Raw genomic sequence first — 12,688 nt, 5'->3', positions numbered from 1 at the left:
ATCATAGTCAACGAGAGTCCGAAATGCAGTACTTGGATGCAATCTCAAAAACGATAGAATGATCTCTGTTTGTTTCCAAAGCAAACCATTCAGTATTATGGTAATCCAAGTCTATGCCCCGACCAGTAATGTTGAAGAAGCTGAAGTTGAATGGTACTATGAAGACCCACAAGACCTTTTAGAATTAACACCCAAAAAAGATGTCCTTTCATTATAGGGGACTGGAATGCACAAGTAGGAAGTCAAGAAACACCTGGAGTAACAGGCAAATTTGGCCTTGGAGTACAGAATGAAGCAGGGCAAAGGCTAATAGAGTTTTGCCAAGAGACTGCACTGGTCATAGCAAACACCCTCTTCCAACAACCCAAGAGAAGACTCTACACATGGACATCACCAAATGGTCAACACCAAAATCAGATTGATTATATTCTTTGCAGCCAAAGATGGAGAAGCTCTATACAGTCAGCAAAAACAAGACCAGGAAATGACTGTAGCTCAGATCATGAACTCCTTATTGCCACATTCAGACTTAAATTGAAGAAAGTGGGGAAAACCACTAGACCATGTAGGTATGACCTAAATCAAATCCCTTATGACTATACAGTTGAAGTGAGAAATAGATTTAAGGCACTAGATCTGATAGAGTGCCTGATGAACCATGGATGGACGTTCATGACATTGTACAGGAGACAGGGATCAGGATCATAATTATCATATGTGAAACGAGTCGCCAATCCAGATTCAATGCATGATACAGGATGCTGGGGTCTGGTGCACTGGGGTGACCCAGAGGGATGGGATGGGGAAGGAGTTGGGAGGGGGGTTCAGGATGGGGAACACATGTACACGCATGGCAGATTCAAGTCAATATATGGCAAAACCAATACAATGTTGTAAAGTAAAATAAATAAGTAATTTTTTAAAAAAGATCATTCCCAAGAAAAAGAAATGCAAAAAGGCAAAATGATTGTCTGAGGAGGCTTTACAAAGAGCTGTGAAAAGAAAAGAAGTGAAAAGCAGAGAAAAGGAAAGATATACCCATTTGAATGCAGAGTTTCAAAGAATAGCAAGGAGAGATAAGAAAACCTTCTTCAGCAACTGATGCAAAGAAATAGAGGAAAACAATAGAATGGGAAAGACTAGCGATCTCTTCAAGAAAATTAGAAATACCAAGGGAAAATTTCATGCAAAGATGGACTCAATAAAGGACAGAAATTGTACGGACATAACAGAAGCAGAAGATATTAAGAAGAGGTGGCAAGAATACACAGAAGAACTGTACAAAAAAGATCTTCATGACTCAGATAATCACGATGGTGTGATCATTCACCTAGAGCCAGACATCCTGGAATGTAAAGTCAAGTGGGTCTTAGGAAGCATCACTGTGAACAAAGCTGGAATTCCAGAATTCATTCCAGTCGAGCTATTTCTTTTTGTTGTTGTTTATTTGTTTGTTTGTTTCAGTTGAGCTATTTCAAATCCTGAAAGATGATGCTGTGAAAGTGCTGCACTCAATATGCCAGCAAATTTGGAAAACTCAGCAGTGGCCACAGGACTGGTCAAGGTGAGTGTTCAGTCCAATCCCAAAGAAAGGCAATGCCAAAGAAAGCTCAAACTACTGCACAGTTGCACTCATCTCACACGCTAGTAAAGTAATGCTAAAAATTCTCCAAGCCAGGCTTCAGCAATACATGAACCATGAACTTACAAATGTTCAAGCTGGTTTTAGAAAAGACAGAGGAACCAGAGATCAAATTGCCAATATCTGCCAGAACACCGAAAAAGCAAGAGAGTTCTAAAAAAACATCTATTTCTGCTTTATTGACTATACCAAAGCCTTTGACTGTGTGGATCACAGTAAACTGTGGAAAATTCTGAAAGAGATGGGCATACCAGACCACCTGACCTGCCTCTTGAGAAACCTGTATGCAGGTCAGGAAGCAACAGTTAGAACTGGACATGGAACACCAGACTGGTTTCAAATAGGAAAAGGAGTACATCAAGGCTGTATATTGTCACCCTGCTTATTTAACTTAGATGCAGAATACATCATGAAAAACACTTGGTTGAATGAAGCACAAGCTGGAAGAAAGATTACCGGGAGAAATATCAATAACCTCAGATATGCAGATGACCCCACCCTTATGGCAGAAAGTGAAGAACTAAAGAGCCTCTTGATGAAAGTGAAAGAGGAGAAAAAAGTGAAAAAGCTGGCTTGAAGCTCAACATTCAGAAAACTAAGATCATGGCATCCGGTCCAATCACTTCATGGCAAATAGATGGGAAAACAGTGGAAACAGTGACTGACTTTATTTTGGGGGGCTCCAAAACCACAGCAGATGGTGATTGCAGCCGTGAAATTAAAAGACGCTTGCTCCTTGGAAGGAAAGTTATGACCAACCTAGACAGCATATTAAAAAACAGAGACATTACTTTGCCAACAAATGTCTGTCTAGTCAAGGCTATGGTTTTTCCAGTAGTCATGTATGGATGTGAGAGTTGGACTGTGAAGAAAGCTGAGTGCCAAAGAATTGATGCTTTTGAACTCTGGTGTTGGAGAAGACTCTTGAGAGTCCCTTGGACTGCAAGGAGATCCAACCAGTCCATCCTAAAGGAGATTAGTCCTGGGTGTTCATTGGAAGGACTGATGTTGAAGCTGAAACTCCAATCCCTTGGCCACCTGATGCGAAGAACTGACTCATTGGAAAAGACCCTGATGCTGGGAAACATTGGGGGCAGGAGAAGAAGGGGATGACAGAGGATGAGATGGTTGGATGGCATCACCGACTCAATGGACATGAGTTTGGGTGGACTCTGAGAGTTGGTGATGGACAGGGAGGCCTGGCATGCTGCAGTTAATGGGGTCACAAAGAGTCGGACACGACTGAGTGACTGAACTGAACTCAACATGATAATCCCACAGCTAACATTATACTCAGTATATAATGTTATCCACAGAAAGTATTTCCTCTAAGATTAGGAAAAGAGACAAAGATGTTTACTCTTGCCACATTTATTATTTGTTGGAAATTCTACCCATAGCGATCAGAGAAAAGAAATAAAGAAATTCAAATTAGAAAGGAAGAACTAAAACTGTTACTGCAGCTGATAAAACAATATACATAGAAAATCTTTGAAAAGCGACTAGAGCTCATCAATGAATTTAGTAAAGTTTCAGAATACAAAATTTATATACAGAAATCTGTTGTATTTCTTCAACACACTAGCAAGAACCCATCAGAAATAGAAATGAAGAGAACAATCCAATTCACAATCACATGATAAAGAATAAAATACTGAGGAATAAATCTAATTAAGAAGGTAAAAGGTCTGGACTTGGTAAGCTGTAATAGACAGATGAAAAAAACTGAAGGTACAAATATATGTAAATATGCATCATGTTCATGAACTGGAAGGATTAATATCATTAAAATCTCAGGCAATCTACAGGTTAAATGAAATCTCTGCCAAAATACCAATGCTATTTTTCACAAAATTAGAACAAATAGTTCTAAATTTTATATGAAAATATAAATACCCTGAATAGCCAGAACAGTCTTGAGAAAGAGCAAAGTGGAAGTGGCACACTCCCTGATTTCAGATTACACTGTACACCTATAGTAATCAAACAGTATGACTTAAACAAAAACAGACACAGCGATCAATGAAGCAAAATAGAGAGCCCAAAAAAGGACCTACAGTTATATGATCAGTTAATCCATGACAAAGAAGGCAAAGGGGAAAGGACAGTCTCTTCAACAACCACTTGGAAAAATTGGAAAGCTATAAGATGGATCAAATTAACCACTCTCTCACACCATGCACAAAAATAAATTCAAAATGGATTAAATACTTGAATATAAGACCTGAAATGATAAAACTCCTAGAAGAAAATATAGACTGTACACTCTTTGGCATCTATCTTAGCAATAATTTTTGGATATGTTTCCTTTGGCAAAAGGAAAGATAAACAGTTGAGGATACATTAAAGTAAAAACCTTTTGCACAGTGAATGAAACGATCAACAAACCAAAAGGTCTACTAAGTGAGAGAATATATTTGTAAACAATATATTTGATAAGAGGTTAATATCCACAATATACAAAAAAAAACCTCATACAACTCATACATCAAGAAAACAAACATTCCAGTTTTTACAAAATGAGGAGAGTACCTGAACAGACATTTTTCCAAAGAAGACATATTCATTCATATTCAATTAAAAAAAGACATAAGCACTCTATGTTCATTGCAGAATTATTTATAAGAGCCAAGACATAGAATGATTCCAAGTACCCATAAATAGATGAATGGATAAAGAAGATGTGTTATGTAGAATCAACGGAATATTACTCGGTTATAAAAAAAAAAAAAAAAAGAATTAAATCTTGTCATTTGTGACAACACAAATGGACCTAGACGGTATTATGCTGAGTGAAATGTCAGAGACAAATACTGTATGGTTTCATGTATATGTTGAATCTAAAAAACAAAACCAATAATCAAACATAGCAAAACATAAACAGTCACAGAGAAATAGCAGCTATATACCAAAGGAGAAGGAATGGGGAGAGGGAAGAAATAGTTGAAGAAAATTAAGAGGAATAACTTCCAGCTGAAAAAAATAAATGAATCATGGTGATAAAATGTACAGTGTGGAAAATATAATCAAGAACTAAGTAATAGCTTTATGATACATATCATAATTAGACTTTTAGTGATCATTCTGAAATGTATAGGAAAAAGTCACTATGTTTTCTAACAGAAAATAACATAATGTTGTAAGTCAACTATACTTCAAAAACAAACTATAGACTTACAAACTCACTGAAGAAAAGAATACATTTGTGATTACCAGAGACGGTAGGAGAAGGGGGAAAAATGAAGAGAAGTCAAAAGTGAATACAAACTTCCAGTTATAAGATAAATAAGTACTAGGAATGTGATAAACTACATGATAAATATAATTAACACTGCTGTATGTGATATATAAAAGTTTTTAAGGGAATAAATCCTAAGAGTTCATCACACACACACACACAAAATTATTTAATTTTTATCTGCATCAGATGATGAATGTTCACTAAACTTATTGTGATAATCATTTCATGGTGTGTGTAATCACACACACATAATCACATCATTTCATGGTGTGTATAAATCAAATAATTATGATCTACATCTTAAACTTATACAGTGCTATACATCAATTACATATCAATAAACTGGAAGTAAAGCAAATTTTAAACAAAATGGGCAAAGGACCTGAATAGACATTTCTCAAAAAAAGACATTCAAATGATCACCAGTTGTATAAAAACATGTTCAACATCACTAATAATCAAGAAAATGTGAATTCAAACTACAATAAGGTTACACTTCACATTTTTAAGTATGATAATTATCAAAATGATAAAACATAAAAAGCAGTGGTAGGGATGTGGAGAAAGGGAACCCTTTTGTACTCTTGGTGGGAAATACTTTGGCATAACCATTATGGAAAACAGCACGGAGATTCCTCTAAAAATTAAAAATAGAACTACTTTTAATCCATCAATCCTATTTCTGGGTGTATATTCAAAGGAATTCAAATCAATTATAATATCTCAAAGAGATATCTGCACTCATGTTCATTGCAGATTATTCCCATTAACCAGGATATGGAAGCAATTTATGCACCCATTGATGGCTGAATACGTAGTGTGATGTATATTTAGAATATCATAAAATATCATGTAGACTTTATGAAAATGAAAAGCACTCTATGACACAAATAAACCTAGGGAATGTTATGCAAAGTAAAATGAGCAAGAGGGAGAAGAGAAATAATGCAAGATCTTACATATATATGGAATCTAAAAAGTCAAACTTATAGAACCAGAAAGTAGAATAGTGATTGCCAAAGACTGGAGAGCAAGAAATAGGGAGACACTGATTGGGGGAACAAAGTTTCAGTTACACAAGATGAAGATGGAGAATTTCTGGAAATCTCTTTTACAGCAATGTGATTATAGTTAGCAATACTGCATTGTACACTTGAAATTTCCTAGGTGAGTGGATCTTAAGCATTATCTCCAAACACCAAAAGAAGGGGAAAAAAAAGTAACAATGTAAGTCATGAGTATGTAAAATAGCTGATTGCAGCAATTATATTGTTGTGACGATGTATATTGTCGTTGCTGTTCAGTTGCTGAGTCCTGTCCAACTCTGCGACCCCATGGACCGCAGCACCCCAAGCTTCTCTGCCCTTCACTATCTCCTGGAGTTTGCTCAAACTCATGTCCATTAAGTTGATGATGCTATCCAACCATCTCATCCTCTCTCGCCCCCGTCTCGTCCTGCCCACAATCTTTCCCAGCATCAGGGTCTTTTCCAACACGTAGGCTCTTCACATCAGTTGGCCAAAGTATTGGAGCTTCAGCTTCAACATCAGTTCTTCCAATGAATATTTAGTGTTGATTTCCTTTAGGACTGACAGGTTTGATCTCCTTGCTGACCAAGGGACTCTTAAGAGTCTTCTCCAGCACCACACTTTGAATACTTATATCAAACTATCATTATATATCTTCACACACCCAATTTTATTTCTCCATTATATACACAATAAACTGGAAAATTCTGAAAGAGATGGGAATACCTGACCCCCTGACCTGCCTCTTGAGAAACCTGTATGCAGGTCAGGAAGCAACAGTTAGAACTGGACATGGAACAGCAGACTGGTTTCAAATAGGGAAAGGAGTACATCAAGGCTGTATATTGTCACCCTGCTTATTTAACTTATATGCAGAGTACATCATGAGAAATGCTGGGCTGGAGGAAGCACAAGCGGGAATCAAGACTGCAGGGAGAAATCAATAACCTCAGATATGCAGATGACACCACCCTTATGGAAGAAAGTGAAGAAGAACTAAAAAGCCTCTTGATGAAAGTGAAAGAGGAGAGTGAAAAAGTTGGCTTAAAGTTCAACATTCAGAAAACTAAGATCATGGCATCCAGTCCCATCACTTTATGGCAAATAGATGGGGAAACAGTGGAAACAGTGGCTGACTTTATTTTTCTGGGCTCCAAAATCACGGCAGATGGTGATTGCAGCCATGAAATTAAAAGATGCTTACTCCTTGGAAGGAAGGTTATGACCAACCTAGACAGCATATTAAAAAGCAGAGACATTATCTTGCCAACAAATGTCTGTCTAGTCAAGGCTATGGTTTTTCCAGTGGTCATGTATGGATGTGAGAGTTGGACTATAAAGAAAGCTGAGCACTGAAGAATTGATCCTTTTGAACTGTGATGTTGGGGAAAACTCTTGAGAGCCCCTTGGACTGCAAGGAGATCCAACCAGTCCATCCTAAAGGAGATTAGTCCTGGGTGTTCATTGGAAGGACTGATTTTGAAGCTGAAATTCCAATACTTTGGCCACCTCATGCGAAGAGTTGACTCATTTGAAAAGACCCTGATGCTGAGACAGATTGAGGGCAGGAGGAGAAGGGGATGCCAGAGGATGAGATGGTTGGATGCCATCACCGACTCAATGGACATGGACTCCGGGAGTTGCTGATGGACAGGGAGGCCTGGTATGCTGCAGTTCATGGGATCGCAAAGAGTCAGACACGACTGAGAGACTGAACTGAACTGAACTGATGATATTTCAATAAACGAGGCAGAGAGAAAAACAGTTTCAGAGACAAGAACTTCAAATGGTTCTCATTAATTTTGTGCCCTCACTGATCTGGCTCTCAAGTAATCAGCTATGGTTTCCAATAAGGATTTAACATTCATAACAAAACAGGAACTCTTCCATGACTTGATTCAATGGGGAAATTACATCACAGGTCCACACATTGGGATTGTGCCCCTTTGTTATTACATGACGCTCATTTTTCTTAACAATCCAGGTTCAGTTAAAAGGACTCCCATAAACTTAGTTTCAGTTGTAGAGAATTTAGTTGTTTGCTACAGAATGGGTGGATCTCTGATATGTCACTCTTGAATACCTGCTTCTAAGGCAAAACCTTTTCATTAAAGGAGGCAATTCCTTAGAGAGAAAGCAACAACTGCAGGACAAGGTCCCTGAACCTTATGGGAATCTCTGTAAACAGCAATAAAGGACAAGGTGAAAATGACCGGTCTTGTAGCTCACTTCTCCAAAGCAAGATTCATCATGAGCACAGTGAACCGTTTGAATATGCTTCCTCCACACTCTGTGCCCCTTGCCCTGTGGGACCAGAGAGATTTATTTAAGATCACTTCTCCATAGTGTTTCTAGTGAACCTGTTCTAAATTCAAACAAGAGAACAGATTTCAACAGGTCTTCTTGGAGAAATTTGGAGGCATTAAGCTAGGTGGAAAGATTTTGATTTCTAAGAAGGCTTTCTTTTTTTTTTTTAACAGATTTATTGAGGTAATCAATATTCCCAAAAGAGTACACATATTGAAGGCATACAATTTCTTAACAATTGCTCATTTCACAGTTAATTATGTGAATAAACTCTGCTCAAGTGAGACATTTTTCATACTGAAAGTAAGAATTGGTCGATTTGAATATAGGATTTTTTTCTGGACACCTCAAACATCACTAAAATCATCTAAGAGAGCTGAGGTAAGTTTCTCAATAGTACCAATATTTATTATAGATTATTACTTCCTATGCATAGCACTCATTATTTGTCAGCACTTTCCAGATATAGTCATAGAATATTTCATCTTCATTCCAATTCTTCAAAAGGTAATTTGTGATTTTATTAACTTAATTTGAAAGTTGGATATTTTGAGGCTCATAGAGGTTTAACAAATTGTAGACGCCCAGCTCTCTGACACCATGAACTAGGCTTTGTCATGAGACTTCTCTTTTAGTAAGCAAAACTATTGATGAGGATTAAAACAAAATGTAAATACATTTCACATATATAAAAGAGGAAATTACAAATATCAGTGACATAAATCATCAGTGGTTTCATCAAACACAAATATGGAAGCTCTCATGAAAAAAAACTGCTAAGAATAAGATGAAACTCCATTGCATCTTTGAGAGTGAAATTGGTGATGATTCTTCTGGAGCTCACTGCACAGTTAAACAGTTCTCTGCATTTCTGCTCCACTGTTAACTCTTCTATCCCACAGGTATATACACAGTCACAGAAGTAACCAAAAGCTCTTTTTTGCATCCATGGTACCATGGTCGATGTGTTCATACATATTCCTTCAATTATCATAATGATCTATGAGGTGGATATCATTATTATAAATTTCTAGCTGAGAAAACAAGGATATGAGGTGACAAAGAAATGTACCTTAGATGAAAGAGATTGCATTCAGAAGAACCAGGACTTGAATCAGGTCTTTCTGATACTCAAGCAGTATTTATTTTTTAACATTTTGCAGAGAAATCTGATGTCCCAGCAGTCTTTGGAGTGGTGTAAGAGAATGGAGAGATAGGCCTGAGGGAAAAGTCAAGATGGAAGGGCCATTCAATGAATGCAATACCACATTTTACTTACTACTTGAGATTTCAAAGACGTCATCATGTGTGTGTGCGTCTGTGTGTCTGTGTGTGTGAGAGAGAGAGCAGATGAAATTGTTCTGTATAAACTAGCTTCTGAAGTAGTATTAAAGTAATTTGAATTATTATCAAAATGAGATTACTAGTTCAACATTGTCTATCATAACTTAACAATGTTGGGCATAGGTTAAAATTTTGAAGGGAAAAGTAATAAATAAGATTAACCTGAGATTTAATGTTGGTCTGCCCATTATTAACCACTTGGTGGTGGACAAAATGCTAAATTTCTCTATGCTTCTCTTCCCTAATGTATAAGATCAGTATAAAAATGACAGCATCGGGGATCTTTTGGGTTTGGGCCGAGGGTCACATGTCTACATAAGCCCTTAAAGCCACAGTAAGTGCTCAGCTTTAGTGTGAGCATCGCTACTACAGCTGCTACCGTTAGTCTCTGACCTCGCTTCCTCACCTGCAGAATGGGTGATACGCTAGCAACTGCACGGGCTGTTATTGCTAAGAAAAGGAAGCGAGGGAATGAAACAGCACGCACCAGCCGTCATTCACTCCTGTTGCTGTTTAGTCACTAAATCCTGTCTGACCCTTTGCAGTCTCATGGACGGTAGCCTGCCAGTTTCCTCTGTCCAGGTGATCTTACAGGTAAGAATATGAGAGGGGGTTGCCATTTCCTTCCCCAGGAGATCTTCCCAAACCAGAGACTGAAGACAGCATTGTCTCCTTCATTAGCAGGGAGATTCTTTACCGCTAACCTACTAAAGTACCCAATCAATCATGGGGTCTCCTGGTGGCTCAGTGGTAAAGAATCTGCCTGCAGTGTAGGAGACCTGGGTTCAATATTTGGTTTGGGATGATTCCCCTGGAGAAGGAAATTGCAACCCACTCCAATATTCTTGCCTAGAGAATTTCAAGGACAGAGGAGCCTGGCAGGCTACAGTCCATGGGTTTGCAAAGAGTTGGACATGACTGAGAGACTACCTTATAAGACCTACATTATTGCTAAGTGATTAGATTTAGTCAACATGCATTAGAAATACTTTTAATTAGCTCTTGTATTTATTTTTTATATTCCCATCACCATCTTCCTGTTACTCCTTTTCCAACTCTTATAAGAAGGTTTCTGTCTCCGTCTTGCATCCCTTTAGTCAACCTCAGCCAGCTTCATCTAAGACACTTAAAGATCTTTACTAGAATAACATACAAGATTCCCTCTTGATCAAATTCCTTTCATCCCTCTACTCATATTAACAACCTTCCAAAATTCCCCATTTCTTAGGGAGTAAAAAGAAACTTCCTAAACTTTATATTCCTGGGTTTTATGTCCATCTTATAACTCCTTTCAGACATATCTGCCATTATTTGGGAAATCTACTACTTCAGTTTAGTAGTAACTTGAGATATCTCAGAAGATAAAGGTCTCCTGCATATGTGGTTACTAAAGTTTCTTGTGTTACTCTTAACAGAACTTTCTCTAGGCAGCAACAGGAGTAATCTTAAAAACTTAGAACATTTTATTTGTCAAATAAACTCAAAAGAATCCACACTCATTATATCCTGGGCATTTATCACTTATTGGAATGGAGTATAATAAATTCAAAGTTGCATGATTGAAAATTACGGGTTTCTTTCAGGTAATGAAATGAATCATTATATGAAACACATGGAGAACAGGAACGTGACAGAGTTTGTTCTACTGGGGCTCACAGAGAATCCAAAGATGCAGAAAATTGTATTTGCTGTGTTTCTGGTCATCTACCTCACCACTGTGGTAGGGAATGTGCTCATCGTGGTCATCATCAATGCCAGTTCATCACTGAGGTCTCCCATGTACTTTTTCCTGGCCCATCTCTCCTTTGTTGATGTCTGCTATTCCTCTGTAAGTACCCCCAAACTGATTGCAGATTCACTCTATGAAAAGAAGACTATCCTATTTAATGGTTGCATGACCCAAATCTTTGGGGAACATTTCTTCGGAGCTGCTGAGATAATCCTGCTCACTGTGATGGCTTATGACCGCTATGTGGCCATCTGCAAGCCCTTGCACTATACAACCATCATGAGCTGGCGGGTATGTGGGCTGCTAGCGGGAGCGGCTTGGGTGGGAGGCTTTCTTCATGTATTCATACAGGTCCTCTTTATTTTCCACTTACCCTTCTGTGGCCCTAACATCATAGACCACTTTATGTGTGACCTGAACCCTTTGCTCAGTCTTGTCTGCACTGACACCCACACTCTAGGGCTCTTTGTTGCTGCCAACAGTGGCTTCATCTGTCTGTTAAACTTCCTTCTCCTGCTGGTCTCCTATGTGGCCATCCTTCACTCCCTAAAGACCTACAGTTTGGAGGCAAGACACAAAGCCTTCTCCACCTGTGTTTCCCACATCACAGTGGTTGTCTTATTTTCTGTGCCCTGCACATTTGTGTACATGAGACCCGCAGCTACTTTACCTATTGATAAAGCAGTTGCTGTATTCTACACTATGATAACTCCCATGTTAAATCCCTTAATCTATACCTTGAGAAATGCCCAGATGAAAAATGCCATTAGGAAATTGTGCAGTAGGAAAGTTATTTCAGCAGACAGATAAATGTACCTAGAATTCAACATTGATTAGTGTTAGTCACTCAGTTGTGTCTGACTCTGCAATGCCACAGACTGTATGTAGCCCACCAGGCAAATGTCAAAATGACATTTTGGATGAGCTCAGTAACAACTACTTAAGGGATAAAGAAATTAGCTACAGAAAATTATAGTATTTCTCATTGAATGGAACAGAAATAGCTACGCAAAAGGAGAAAAACATAACCCAGTACTATTTCTTTCATACATAGAAGATTCTACCAATTTGATGTTAAGTTTTACAACAGCAACCATGTATGTGAATTCGTAGACTTTCCTTCTGATAAAATTTTTAAAATGCTAAGTAGTTTGGTTTTGAGCAGTAATCTTTACAGGAATCCTAAGAAGCAGGCACTGCTATCATCCCAATTTTGTAAGTGAGGAAATATTCAGAAAGGGGAGGATATTAAAACAGACATATTGAAGAGTCAGTAATCAGAATATGATTGATTCTCCAGACCATAATCTTAAATGCTCTGGTACACTCTCCTGCAATTATAATGGAAAAGTAATATAATTAATAGTTGCTCAGCTGGTAAAGAATCCACCTGCAAT

The 12,688-nt window shown here is 38.0% G+C and overlaps 1 protein-coding gene across 3 annotated transcripts; it reads left to right on the top strand.

The window, feature by feature from the left end:
- The first annotated feature begins 2,908 nt into the window (after positions 1-2,908).
- LOC122449936 (olfactory receptor 4C46-like) lies at positions 2,909-12,101 on the top strand. Of its 3 annotated transcripts, none has more exons than XM_043482061.1 (2): positions 2,909-2,922; positions 11,186-12,101. In XM_043482061.1, the coding sequence occupies exons 1-2, from the start codon at positions 2,909-2,911 to the stop codon at positions 12,099-12,101; spliced, it is 930 nt and encodes a 309-aa protein (XP_043337996.1). The 3 variants fall into 3 exon arrangements, with proteins under 3 accessions (XP_043337996.1, XP_043337994.1, XP_043337993.1); XM_043482059.1 differs by lacking the exon at positions 2,909-2,922 and adding an exon at positions 5,849-5,862; XM_043482058.1 differs by lacking the exon at positions 2,909-2,922 and having other exon boundaries at positions 11,166-12,101.
- Positions 12,102-12,688: the final 587 nt, after the last annotated feature.

The sequence above is a fragment of the Cervus canadensis genome, chromosome 11 (assembly GCF_019320065.1).
Source record: "Cervus canadensis isolate Bull #8, Minnesota chromosome 11, ASM1932006v1, whole genome shotgun sequence".
NCBI lineage: Eukaryota > Metazoa > Chordata > Mammalia > Artiodactyla > Cervidae > Cervus > Cervus canadensis.
The sequence above is the reverse complement of the archived record's forward strand: the minus strand, read 5'-3'. Positions and strand labels throughout refer to the sequence as shown.